The sequence below is a fragment of the Aspergillus udagawae genome, assembly GCF_001078395.1.
Source record: "Aspergillus udagawae IFM 46973 DNA, scaffold_9, whole genome shotgun sequence".
NCBI lineage: Eukaryota > Fungi > Ascomycota > Eurotiomycetes > Eurotiales > Aspergillaceae > Aspergillus > Aspergillus udagawae.
Genome location: NW_025091272.1, coordinates 340248 through 353920, shown reverse-complemented (window position 1 = coordinate 353920; position 13673 = coordinate 340248). Strand labels below are relative to the sequence as shown.

Below are 13673 nucleotides of genomic sequence, written 5' to 3'. Positions count from 1 at the left end.
ATGCAATTAGTCCGCCTCAACATCATGCTCGCTCTTTTCGCCATAACGTGCTCGGCTGGCCCGATCGCCCAGTTTACACCCAAGATTCGAGATCTGGAACAAAACAGCCCTAGCCCTGGACCTACAGCATACCCCAGCCCGCCGGCAGTTGGTGTGCATGTACCGACGGCTTCAGATGAAGCGAATGGTGGTTTGGATATTGTTCCCATTACGCCTTCCATGACGGCGGACGGTACTCAGGCGGCGATGCCACAGGCTTCGTATACCTCTACTGAGATTCCTGGATCATCAATGCTTCCGGCAGAAGGGCATTCGGGGGCAGTTACTCCGTTGGTATCTGCAGAGGTTACTTTGCCTTCGTCTACAGCGGAAAGTTCTCGTCCAACGGTGGATAGTGGTATGTCTAGCTCTACCGAGATACTTGGATCTTCCACATCTGCAGGGGAAAAGCATTCGTCTGCGATCGCTCCATCGTCCGCAGAAGCTACTTTACCCTCATCGGAGACATCTGAGGCTGTCATACCGGCCACCTCTCACTCTCATTCGACGTCACACTCTGTGTCAACTCCGAGTGTGTCGAAGTCTACAACCTCCACCTCGATCCCTGTTATCAAGCACAGTCCGACGGCAGGATCTTCACCTGAGCTTTCTACAGTTACACCCATTTCGGTCGTTATCATTTCACCAAGTTCGGCCCCACCTAGCATACCCAGCACAACATCCAGTCTGACCGTTGGTGTCGTTGGACCGTTGCCTGATGTCCGGACGACCAGCTCATCTCCTTCAACGGCTTTCTTTGCAACGGGTCTGCCGGAGACTCCTTCCACGCCAACGGTGACCGAGACCACGATGCCCAGTCTGACTGCCAGCGTGGTAGGACCGCAACCCGAGACAGATACAACCACCTCTTCTTCCTCTTCAACAGCATCTGCATCCTCTCTACCAAACACTAAACCCGCAGAGCCAGCAGGCCAGATCCGTAGCACATCCAGCGCATACTCCACACTCACCACGACACAGAGCACAAGTACAGCCGAAAGTTCAAGCATACCTCCAACCCTCAACTCTACAACTCCAGCCCCATCCCCATTCAACGGAGGAATCACAAGCAGTCAGCTTCAGATCGCTAGTGCTACCGCCAGCGCCGACAGTTACGTCACACCCGTCCTCACACCAGTAATTGTCCTGGTTACACCGGGCGCAGAATCTACCACCACGGCAACGACAACGACAAGGCAGCCAGACCCAGTCGCAAACGCAAACGCAGATCCACCAAGCACCCCTGCATCCGGCACAGGCACTAGCCCTAACGGAACAGAGGAGATAACCACAATCCACGCGACAGCAACCATAACCAAGAGCGTGGTCGTATTTGCTTCCAGCGCTCCTGCGGCTGAACCGCCAGCTCCAGCTGCTAGTGCTGTGGGGACGGAGCCGGGATTGGGCTCTACGGCCACACCTACGCCTACGGCTGCAGCTACTGCCCCCTTCAGAGATCCGGGGGATGTCCACTTGTCCATTGTGCCTGTTACGCCGGGGGTGATGACTGTGACCACCACCACGACCGAGACCGAGACCGTGACTAAAACGGAGAGAGAGACTGTAACTCAGACTGTGACGGAGACTGAGACTGAGAGGGAGACTGAGACTGAGAGGGAGACTGAGACTGAGAGGGAGACTGTCACTTTGCGGGGATAATAGCCGGCTAATTCTTTTGGCTTTGGCAATGTGTTAGATGTGTCAGGAAGCTTGAGTTTTAGAGGCGGATGCACTGTACACTGTATCATAAATTATAATTTTATTTCCCTAGACGTAGTTACAAAATTTGACCATTTGAATAATTCCTTTGCATCCCGTTATGCACAGTAGATCCGCCCTGAACACCGGAACAACCCTAGTCTAGATTAACCGATACGGATGCGATAATCAAAGGTCAGTCAACATGCTGAATTTCGCCTGGCAGTCCCTCAGACTCGCCCACTGGCGCAGCTCCTCCTCGTCTTGTTCCCGGTCGCTCAAATAACTCATTCTACGTCCGTTGGCGTTGGGACTTGTCCCGGCCGCGCCCGGTGTGGGCGCCGCGAGTCCCTCCAATCGGATGAGGGTGTCGATGAAGGCGTGTAAATAGGATTCTGCCTCGGCAAGGGTGATGGGGTTGGGGCCGGGCGTGGAGGGTGTAAAGGTGGTCGTCTCGGTCCGTGAGTGGGGGAGGTTGAGCAAGGTTGACGCGACTTGGCGGACTTTACCGGTCTGACGGACGGTTAGGGATGTTTCAACGAAGGGAGAGGGGGGGAAAGGGTAGATACATACAAAGCTGCCACCGTTGGGCTCCATATTGACCTCGTTGACCGACCGTAGCAAGACAAACAGATCTCGAACGACGAGACGGCGTTCTTCTGCCATGGCCATTCCAATGTAGTCGCTCTGAGCAGCATCATCGATCCCCTTGTGCGTATTGCCCTCCACTTTCACTGGAGTTCCGGGTCCTCCCTCTTCGGAGGGTCGGTGATACATCTTCCAAGTGGCGTAGAGACTCCAGTACTTCTCCGCCAAGTAGGACCTGGTGGCTAGTTGGCTCACGTAGATATTGGCCTTCTGGATCTCGTACTGGATATGGCGACGCTCGCGCATCCAGAGGTCCTCAGCCGCGTCCGCGGAATCGTCCCGGCGAGGGTGGAGTGATAGCTCCGGTGGCACATTGGCCAAAGCCGCTTTGGAATTCTGCAAACATTCGAATAGCAGAGACCGTTGCCGCTCCCAGTCAACGATTTGCCCGCTGCCGAACGCAACCTCCCAAGCGGACAGGGAGTTGTACGAGTTATAGACCCGGACGTTGGCGTTGAAACCCACCAGCTGCGAAACTCGGTTGGCTGGCTGAGGTTCGACATGCGTTCTGAAAATAAACTCGTCGTCCACTTCAAGGGGTAATGGTGGGTAGCGGTCCGTCGGCGTCTCTGGAGGAAGATAGAGGGGGGTGTCAGAGGAGCCTATCTGCTGTATTGATCGGTAGCCGGCGAGCGTCACATAGAACAGACGCCGCGCGAGCTCCTGCTCGATCAGGTCCACTGGGCGCTCAGCTGGACCACTGAGCCGATCCTGTGATATGCCCGACGAAGAAGAAATCGGGCTTGTTGGCCCCAAGGACGACTGTATGGTCGACTGCCGGCAGAGATCGTACACATGCAACATCGTGCGGCACTCGGCAAGGTAGACCCGACATCGCCGAATGTTGTAGACGTATGCCGAGCAGAGACACAGGAAGTAGCTTATGGCAGCGTCATAGACTGTGGCGCTCCGATCGAGGTACCCGACACCTCGAGCTTGCACGGCAACATCATGACAGCGCTTGACCAAGGCAAGGGAGTGGGGAAAGGCCGCTTTCTCTGCCTCGGTCTTGAGATGAAGCTTTGGTCTCCTCGGGAAGGATGCCACCAGGCTCCCGATCATCGAGGCCAAGAGGGCCAGGAATGTCGGGTTGGTGGTGTCCTCCCGTCGCTCAAAGGCGACGCGGAATGAGGGCTCATGAGGGATGGGGACCAATGGATGAATATACGTGAAGAAATCATCGACCAACAGCCGCGCTGTGGGCAAAGAACAAATGGATTCTACCGAAGATGGAATTGAAGAGGACGCGAGATTCTGGTTGACTGCGGATATTGGTGGAAGCGTCGGAGAAAAATCTGACGGGCTGGGAGAGATTGCAGTAGTAGAAGCACTTGGTGAAGTTCCTAGCCTCTGTCTCTTCAGCGCCTCTGCATGGCGATTCGGAGGGCCACGACGTCTGCTTGGTCTGTCATAGGTACAGGGGATGTCCAGGCTTGCACATGACCGACAGGGTGGTCCACTTGTATCACACTTTAGCCGAAGATTAGCCTGGCGGTTCTAATTATTAAGATCAGATCTATAAAGATCTGAACTCGGCAAGAGGAGTACTTTCCTTGACCTTTCGTATACTACAAGCATCACATGCTTTTCGGAGTCTGGTTTTGTTGTCCATTGGCACATCCGAGTGATTTCCTTACCATTTCCATGCCTCAGACCGGAATCATCGGGGATTCAGGCACTCAATCCTGATGAAAGCCGCTATGATGCCAACAGATCCCCGGAATCCTTTCTCCGCAAGAGAGGTGATGCTCCTAAAGGATCAATGATCCGGGGAACCGACAATTGTCGAATGACAATGACGACGTTCAAGGTATGGCCTCGAGATCCCCCTATACCTAGTGCCCGAGGAACCCGAAAGAGAATACAAAGCTACCCCACCACACGGGTCACTGTCGGACGAGAGGTGAAAGATGGCACAGTGAGGATGAAATAATCAAAGATGAAGACAAGAACCATCCACGCGTAGAAGCGATGGCATGGGTTTACCTTCTAAAGTTCGAAGTTGGTTCAACAGTGCAGCCCGAGACTCGGGGAGGTGATGAAACAGCTACCCGAAAGTGGCGGCGATATCGGTATTGTACAATGAGGCACTTCAGTAGTGCAAACAGACTAGATACCGACTGTTCAGTTTCTCGGATCAAGGCTTGGCGAGTAATGCTTGCAAGTACTTATAAAGGGGCAAAGACATTCAAAAAGTCTATCAAATGTCGAGCCGCTGGTCTGGAGACCGTGAGTGTTACCGTTTCACCTCAGCGCATGTCACGTGACGCGTATCCCCTTTCCTGAAGTCAAGTCCAAATAAACTTTCAACTAAACTACTGAGGAGACAAGACGATATCGTCAGGTCTGAACCTCCGAAGAGTCGACCAGAAGCTGGGGACGAGGATTCGAAACCTCGGTTTCATATTGAAAGATCTATGATTTGACTTCGCCAGAACGAAGAACTATCAAACTCACAGGACCGTCCTTGGATGTCCAATTTTAGAACTCCTCATTAATGCAAGTCACTAACGGCATATCGTAAGCTCGGCTGAACCAGTGGTATAAGGCCAAACAGGTGAAGGGTTTAGATTATATTGTCATCATCATGATACTCGTTAGTCATGCCGTCTTGTCGTCCTCGTGAAGCATCACGTTTGTCCTCAATGTCTCTTACCCAGAGGGCAGACCCAGCCGCAGTTGACATGAGGAAGAACATTGATAAGGCAGGAATCAGCTGTAGAAGCAGAGCAACTGTTCCGAATCTGTGTCCGCAAATCAGAAAATGCTTGGCCGGATAGATCAATGCGCAAGACGAGGTACATACGTAGTGTATTGAAGCTGCCGTCGACGGATGCTTTCCTTCCTTTGTTTTTTCGACAGATCTAGCATTTGGAAATACCGCCAGTGATGAAATGGCCCCGCGCGATAACCGGTCAACAACAAGAACATCGGTGTGCCTGCGACGGGGATGAAGTTCAAGGGCAGCAAGACGATAAACTCGATGATCTGCCGCAGAGAAAATGGCGAATACACCGCGCTTTGGGTTGGTTTACCTAGCCGCTTGACAACGTCGTCGCCCTGGGGATATAGGACCCTACAAGCGGAGACGAGCTCGCCATGGCCCTCGTTGACAAGAACAGCATCAAAGATGTCCACCAAGGTCTCGTCGACAAAAAATGCTTCAAACAGTAGCGCTACGATGGCCGCTCCTTCTCCAAGAACGAGAAACGCACCATTGACCCAAGCACCGGCGCCTTGGAAGATGGCGAGAAAGGCAACCTGTGGCAGATATGTGAAAAGAAAGAGGATGAAGTAGATAAAGGTAGAAAGCAGGACGATAGGTATCAAGCGCGCCCGAAACAGCGGCCAAAGAAATCGGTGCGACGCAAAGTAGTAAATCCCCTATGTGACGTTGATGAAGCGGTCAGCGAATATACAGGCAACAAGATTAGTAGGATAAAGGTACACGCAAAGGATATAACCAAGCAGCTTTGCTGGGATCCCACAGCCTGTTCATTTCGGTCCTAGCCAAGGCAAAGCTACATTAACACCCTAGTATGTCAATCTCGTTTTTGTTTTCATAGTTGAAAGGGTGAATGTGATGATCATTCAGGCGGCCACATTCAAACATGCCAAAACATGCCAAGAGAGCCGTCCTTATCGATAAGCAGTAGTATCAACGCTATAAAACCAGAAATTTCTTCCCGCGACTCAATCTTCTTTCTTTTTTTCTTTCATACCAAACTGATCATTCCTCCTTATTCACTCTGATATCCACATCTCTCAATGGATCCTGGAGGGGAAATAGGAGGTAAGATGAACGATTGCTGACTTACCCCAAATCCTTCTTACTCTTGTGGAGCGTTTGGAAATATTGACAGCGTACATCACTTTTCTGTATTGCCGGACTGGCCTCTGGAGCCATACGGAGTGGACTAAAGGACAAATTCGCCCCTGCACGTTGCTGCATAAGTGTACCAGGCTCCGGATATCCCGCTATAGATTTTGTAGTGGCTGTTGACAAAGTCTGCGACCTTGCCAAGGTTGCTCCCTACGGCCGTTTGAATGCCACTACTGCGCATCTCCCAGAGCCACCTTCATTCTCGCACTCCACTCCTCCCGCTTGATCCGTAAAAGAATCAAAGGTATTCCACTGAGTAGACAGAAGAGACAGGCTGCCGTAAAGGACCAGCCAGTACCGATGGCATCGAATAAAGGCTGTGCGATCACCGCACTCACACAGGACAAACTGTTACGCAGCAGATTGTTCACTGCAACGCCCATGGTTGATCTCTTGGGTGTAAACTCGGTCAGCATTGTCATGGTCACATTGGTGAGGATCATTCCCGCGAAGCCGTAGAAGAAGTTGCCAATCAACTGCCTGCTGTTAGTTTTGCCAATCACACATGTAGGCCGTACATACCGGTACCACCCAGAATTCATGCTTTTCCGCCGTCCACCCCCACCACAGCAATGCCCCCGGGAAGAGGATACCCGCCAGCAAGCAGTTCTCGCCGAGGCGGTCAACTGGGTGTAGTATGAGATTGCCATCGTTGTTGAAGCGTCCCTCTTCCCGCGCCGTCCGTTTCATGATATAGTCCTGCCAGCGACCGCCAATGATCGCACCAAATAGCAGACCCAGGCCGCCAGGAATATACGCAAGACCGACAATGACGGAGCTCCACGAGTATGGCGGCAAGGCAAAGGTGTCTTCAATGGAGACGCAGATGAGGTAGTATGTTGCGAAAACAATGCTGGTATAATACACTGTGATAAGGATGGGCGGGTACTGCAGCAAGGTAGCCGCCTCAATGGGTTTTAATAAGAAGTTAACAACTCTCTTAGCAGGTCTTGTCGACTTCGCCCGCTCATTCTGCTGGTTCTCTTCAAGGTTTGTTGCTGTCTCTGGCATGAAGAACACCATGATCAGGAACACAGCCCACCCATAGATTACCATGAACCATTGCGTACTGCGCCAGCTCCACCGGGTGACCAGGGCACCGCCAATGATGGGAGCGAACATGGGACCAAGCATCGGGCCAAGCATGAAGACGCCCATGGCTTTGCCTCGTTCGTGTGTTTCAAACATATCAGAGATGGTACCAGCACTGACGGCCTGGAGGGATGCGCTAGCAGCACCGCCGAGAAGGCGCATTGCGACGAACATGCCAATGTTGGGGCTGATTGCTGCCAGGATGCTGAAAAGACCAAGAAAGAAGAAGGAGAGCAGGTAAACTAGCCTACGACCATAGAGTTCTGCCAGGTACGACCACCAGAGAGGTGTAACAGCGACAGAGAGAGAGCCAAAGGCAATAGACAGGTTCACCACAGAGACAGTTGTATGAAGATCCTCAGCAATCATGATGAGGCAGGCTATCATTCATATTAATAATGAGTCCGTTAGCAGCAGCAGCAGCACTTAGACAAGACCTACGAAACAAGACACCACTGCTCAGTGGCACGACCAATCCTCCCCCTGCCACTATGGCCGTTAAGAACCACTTGCGTGCCGCAGGATATTGTCGCGGGTCTTCAATTGCTGGGACAAGACACAGAAAAGATAGGAATCCTCGAGGAACATGACGGGAACCATCTCGATCATTTCTCTCTTGCCCCATTCCGATATCGTCATCAAGATCGCTTTTTTCCGTGCTTCTCGGTGAGTCCATATTCTCCGAATCCGGTACTGATCGAGGTGTTGCGCTTCTGTGACTGTCGGACATGTTTATCACGCACTTTAGCTTGGGGATCTCGCTTTATGCAGCTACCGCGAAGCCTGATATTTGCCATGTTGTTTTGGGTCAGCGCTATATACCATGATCATACTTTCTCCCTGTGTTTTCTATATCTTTACTCTAGGGGATACCTCTTACAAAAGGACCTCCGTACGGGGAAGACCCACATCGGCCGAGCCAATATAGAGAGTACAGGATAGTTTGGCAAATACCAAGAAAGTCCATATGGCTGAGGAGCAGTGAATAGTGGATCCCCTCGGCCGAGCCCACCTATATCTCCTCATAGGCTTGCAGGCTCGTGCGAGTCTAATATTTAGTCTACTGAGGTTGAAACTGGACAGCAGCCACCAAATAAGTTTATATATATATTTTCTTTAGTGAAAGCGATAATCTTTAGCTTAACTGAGTATACGGAAGGATTCGGGAGGATCCGCAGACGCCGCAGCCTGCAGCCAGCCACCCGCGACGCTCAGGCCATGATCACGTCCTCCCAAAACCGTATTCTGATCTGTCATAAGGTGCAGTTCTCTATTAGAAATGGGTAGTTGGGTGGTTTCATGTACTGATATGTACAGTCTAAGTCTAGCCCGCTGTCGGACGCTGTATTGATACACCCAAGGCACCAACACCGGGATATGGATATTACCCCTGAGGCTGCTTGGCCGCGTTAATAACTTGACTGTAAATGACAGCAGACTTCGCGGGTTGCCTAGGCTTCGGACGAGGTAGATCAGACCAGATGATCTTGCATGGGTCCGGAATGAAGGACACAGAGCGTAAAAGGAGATGCAATCACAAACAGATTATTCTCATAGATGTTCGCCAGAACAAACACCACTACGCAACATCCCTATTCCCTCGTGATCAACTCAATATTGGCCAAATACATCGCAAAAAAGCTCGTCGTATCCGTTTTGAACCGATCGCCGTACACATTCAAAAATACTCTTAGGACTAGAGTCGAATCTGTAAGATACGAAATGAGGATGTCTTAATAGATTAATCTACTGTACTAGGATATCAGCTCCACTGCGAAGGATTAGAAAACAACATCGGGTCAACACCCGCAAGATCAGGGAAATCAAATTCCCCTATGCTCATGAATCCTAGGAAATCCCTAGTATCTAATTCCAAGCCCGACGAACCCATGTTATCCAGCTCTGATCTCGTCAACATCGGATTGTCCTGTGGCCCTGGCCCTGGGGCGAGCCCAGCTGTTCGATTGCCCTCCTGGAATCGAACTCGATTAATCAACCAGATAATGGCTGGCCATGCCCCAGTGGTATGTTGGCCGCGGATTTCATAAATCGCGTTTGCTACCTGTAGACCCCTTTGTCGAAGATCGGCCCACTCCGGGGTCTGAAATGCAGGGCTACAGACCTCAGAAAGGACATAAAGGATGGGGTAAAAACCAGCGTGCGATGAAATATGCCATTGAAATGGCTCATAATCCTTGCTCGAGGCGATGGTACACCAGTTCTCTACAATTGTGGCCGCATCCATGAATATACTTTGTAAGTTAGCGGATGTGAAGACATTATTCGCACCTTTGGGGGTGGTTACCTCCTTCGTATTGCTGGGCTGATGATTTTCTCGCGGTCCTGGCGAGGAATCTGGATCCAAAATATGACCCAAAATTTGGATTTTAGATGAGCACTGAGATGCAGGGCCATTGATTGCAGGCTGACCCTCTTGTCACAGTACTGGACAAGATCATCTAGTGCCTTCTCCAACTCAGCTGCCATGGCCTCGGCAGATTTTAATAGGGTTTGAAGTTCAGACAAAACTTGAGCTTCTCCTAAAGACCCCTGGGAACAGGCGCGGATTCTCTTTCGGGATGCATGTGTGATCTGAATAATGCGCCCATAACATTGAGCGGCCGTGATTCGAAGCAAATAGATAGTCATGTCGGTGAATTTAGGGGCATCTGAGAGTCTGGTAGAGGGTACTACTCCTTCTACTAGGTCAACATCGTCCACATTGAGAGGGAGACGCGTATCAAAGTCAGACTCATGGATCGAAGGAGCAAAGCCATGACCCTCTGCAGCCCGAAAGTCCAGGTGGCATATCTGCGCCCATAAACGGCGGCGCAACTCCACTTGCACTGTGTCAATCGTTCCCCGCGGTAGTGCTAGTGGGTCACGATGGAGGCCTTGAATAGTGGCCATGCGAATGGCAAGACCGGTCAGGGGCCACACTTTGCCTATATCATCTTCCGGATATTGAGCTGTCTGCCAAATGTATTAGCTGTGAATGGCTAGTCTTCCACTGACACAAAAAACTTACCAAAAAGATGACGAATGCCTGTAGAATCTCAAAGATCCTTGAGGTCATAAATTCATGTTGTTTCAGGTATAATTCTGTCCCAGCTCGGTACCGTCGCAGGAGATGGGATTTGTGGGTGTTGAAGGCTGTAGAGATATCTGTTTCCTTCATGCTATTAATAGCTGCATAGAAAATTGACATGGCTAGCGGCTCAAATGCATCAGATCGATTAGGGTCGAATGCCATATTGTTACTGTAGCTGCTGCCAACTGGAGTCTTGTCTATTAAGTAATGGGTGCGTATGAATCCATCAAAGCGACGAGCTAAGCTGGGACGATGCACTATGCGGACTATAGGATCGACATTGGCTAGGAAAACGTTGAGCAGTAAATAGCAATCTTCTCGAGTATCCGGATAAAAGCTGTACATATCAGATGGTGAAGAATCGCTGTCACAAATGAGACGATCGCCTTGAGGCTCATTCTCGTCGTTGGGCGACAACTTTTGCGACTCGCTGAGTAGAGATTGGATATCTTGAATCTGGTTGGTGAGATATCAGATATTCGTTCAGTTGCACATATATTCTCTTCTCCTACAAGGGTACAGGATTCATCGTTTTGCGCACCTCTTCCGCCATCCAGGCCCAGTGTTTGCCCGAGATGAATCGAGGTACTCCATTCTCTAAGATAAGCACATCTTCCTGTGAGCGGCGCTGGGGGGTTGCCGCATCTTTGGGAACAGGCGAAGATCGGGCGGTAGGGTATGATTCCGGCGAGGCAGGACTTTGCTCCGACGCTTCACAGGGCAGCGCCTGCGCTTGGGCCAGAATATTCGCCAGACGCTGAAGTCTGGGATTGATCCTACTCACTGTGGAGGACAACTTGGTAGCGGTTGATTTGGTCACCCGGCTGGATTCTGGGGTCAGTGCCGCCAGTCCGGGTGACTGAGAGGAAGACACGTAGGAACAGGAATGATTGCCTCGCTCGCATGTAAAACAAATGGGTTGTCGGCGATCGCATTTGACCTTTCGACGACGACATGGTAAACAAGAGGTGATGGGACGAGCGTAGTTCCCGAGGAGGGAAGCGGAGATAGAGGGAGACGACGATGATGAGGGGAGAAGAGAGGTGGCACTTGACTGGGCATACATGATGGACGCTGTTGAGCCAGACACCTAGATTATAAGAACGGTAGTGGTCTTCAATAACCTATCACCAACCCGAGATAGGTAGATTTAGCCTGGCACTTTTTTTATAATGGAGTACAGCAAGAATGCAGAGACAGAGCGATCAATAACATGGCGGATAGCACAAGTGTAGGCACTTTGGAAGGCAAGGTTGCCTGTTGCAACGCCGCCCACACCGTCGGTGTCGTTGGTAGACTTGTCGGAGATGCTATTAGCGAGTTTGGCCTCCAGGGAACGCAGGATTTTGCCAGGGTTCTTCTTCCAGAAAATTTTCTTCTGTGTGGCCGGTCTTGCCGCAGCCGGGGTAGCTGCATTTCAAATGACTCTTATCCTCGCGCTTTGTTCTTTGCTTCCCATTGTAGCCAGTGCTGCTTCTGATATTGTTGTTGTTGCTTGCCTCGCTTTTGGCCATTTCTTTAGCCTTCTCTCTTCCTTGATGGAGAGTTGTCTGGCTTCTTCGACGTGCAAGCGTTCGTAGAGGTAGTCAAGATCAAGAGGATTATCCAGTTTAGTCGATCGAATCCAGTCATATGTCTCTTTCAAGGCGCGAATTCCATGCATTAGATTTTCAACCCTGTCCGCCAAGAGAGAGTAGGCCGCCGGGGAGGACTTGAATTTCCCAGTATCATTGAATAGAGATAATATCATGGATACTTCTGCGTGGATTGTAAACTCCTTTGAGCGTAGAATTGCGTTGGAAACCTCTGAAAATGGGTGCCAGGCGACCACCTTCATATTCGGGACCGCTGCCATTTCTCGGGTAGCTCAATGTAAATACCGGCTACACTCGAGAGGTACCCATGCCGCTTAGTCTCCAGGTATATCAAGTTCAAGTGGTCTTCAGCTTTTCGCAATTCTGTGTGCTTTGGTTTCGTGGAATATAGCTCCAGCTGGTTGCCAGTGGTGTCAGTGGAGAAGACATTCCCGTAGATATCGAGAGCTATCACAATCTCTTTAGACATTGTTCCGGGGATCAAATAAGTCAGTTTACAGTATATAAACCAAATGATAGTCAGAGATAGAGATCAATAGCAGGGATGCACCTGCTTAAAGCTCCTTTAAGATGACCACCTCAAAAATTGTGGGCAACAACACCAGCGATGATGTCAATTTCTCGATAAGCATGGCGGTGATGGTTCGTGTTTCCACCACCTTCAAACCCCGGACAGCCATCGTGCACTGCCAGAACTACGACACATCTACGCCAGTTGACTCAGCATCAGTCTATGACTCGATGACCTCGCGTGGAACCGGTGAGGGGAGCAACTACGAGGTCTTTCGGGAATGTCTCTCCAGCGCAATCGTGCAAAGATCCGATAATGGCAGACCGAACCGGGCACCCAAGCGAAAAGCGCAGAAATTCAAACGCGGCACTCGGAAACTCGCTCCTGAAGGAGCGGGGACTGACACCACGGATTCTGATCCTTCATCATTACCATCCCGGGTGAATCCAGAAGAACTGGCCGAGTTCATTGATGTACGAACCCCGTCCTACAGGATCACGAGGGTATAGAGGCATACTGAACAGAGACTACAGTTCCTCGCATCAGAAACCTTCCCCTCACTACCAACAGACCTCCAAACCCTCTCCTACTCATCCATCCAGCACGACCCTGTCCTCGCAGACAAATACACCCCCACCCCGCTCCCCCGCTCCCTCCTCGAGTCTATAACAGCGACCGTCCCCGTCGCCGTCTCCGACTCCCTCTCCGTCTACGGCCTCGTGCCCGACCCCTCCGACGTCCCCGACTTCTTCACCCCAGTGCTGAGCGAGTACGTAGCCAGTGTGACCGCCGCGCCGCCGGTATGGGCGACCACGCGCACCGACGCCTGCGAGATCTGCGAGCGTGACTGGATCCCCCTCTCGTATCACCATCTGATTCCGCGCGGCGTGCATGCAAAGGTGCTCAAGAAGGGGTGGCATGAGGAGTGGATGCTGAATAGTGTGGCGTGGCTGTGTCGGGCGTGCCATAGTTTCGTGCATCGGATGGCGAGTAACGAGGAGCTGGCGAGAGAGTACTATACCGTCGAGAGGTTAATGGAGAGGGAGGACGTACAGGATTGGGCGAAGTGGGTGGGAAGGGTGAGGTGGAAGGCGAGGTGAATGCACTGCGTCTAGC

General features: G+C 51.3%; 5 protein-coding genes across 5 annotated transcripts; 2 read left to right on the top strand and 3 right to left on the bottom strand.

The window, feature by feature from the left end:
• Window positions 1–1698, top strand: Aud_010366 (uncharacterized protein; the record flags this gene model as incomplete). The annotated part of the gene is made up of 1 exon (XM_043295209.1): window positions 1–1698. The coding sequence occupies one exon, from the start codon at window positions 1–3 to the stop codon at window positions 1696–1698; it is 1698 nt and encodes a 565-aa protein (XP_043151144.1).
• Window positions 1699–1926: 228 nt separating this feature from the next.
• On the bottom strand, window positions 1927–5884 carry Aud_010365 (uncharacterized protein; the record flags this gene model as incomplete). The annotated part of the gene is made up of 5 exons (XM_043295208.1): window positions 1927–2250; window positions 2311–3882; window positions 5042–5129; window positions 5192–5769; window positions 5834–5884. 5 exons carry the CDS (start codon window positions 5882–5884, stop codon window positions 1927–1929), a joined length of 2613 nt encoding a protein of 870 aa, XP_043151143.1.
• Window positions 5885–6438: 554 nt separating this feature from the next.
• Window positions 6439–8090, bottom strand: Aud_010364 (MFS transporter; the record flags this gene model as incomplete). Its single annotated transcript, XM_043295207.1, has 3 exons — window positions 6439–6744; window positions 6791–7740; window positions 7802–8090. The coding sequence occupies 3 exons, from the start codon at window positions 8088–8090 to the stop codon at window positions 6439–6441; spliced, it is 1545 nt and encodes a 514-aa protein (XP_043151142.1).
• Window positions 8091–9661: 1571 nt separating this feature from the next.
• On the bottom strand, window positions 9662–11517 carry Aud_010363 (uncharacterized protein; the record flags this gene model as incomplete). The annotated part of the gene is made up of 3 exons (XM_043295206.1): window positions 9662–10333; window positions 10389–10907; window positions 10993–11517. The coding sequence occupies 3 exons, from the start codon at window positions 11515–11517 to the stop codon at window positions 9662–9664; spliced, it is 1716 nt and encodes a 571-aa protein (XP_043151141.1).
• Window positions 11518–12616: 1099 nt separating this feature from the next.
• Aud_010362 (HNH endonuclease) lies at window positions 12617–13657 on the top strand (the record flags this gene model as incomplete). Its single annotated transcript, XM_043295205.1, has 2 exons — window positions 12617–13030; window positions 13091–13657. 2 exons carry the CDS (start codon window positions 12617–12619, stop codon window positions 13655–13657), a joined length of 981 nt encoding a protein of 326 aa, XP_043151140.1.
• Window positions 13658–13673: the final 16 nt, after the last annotated feature.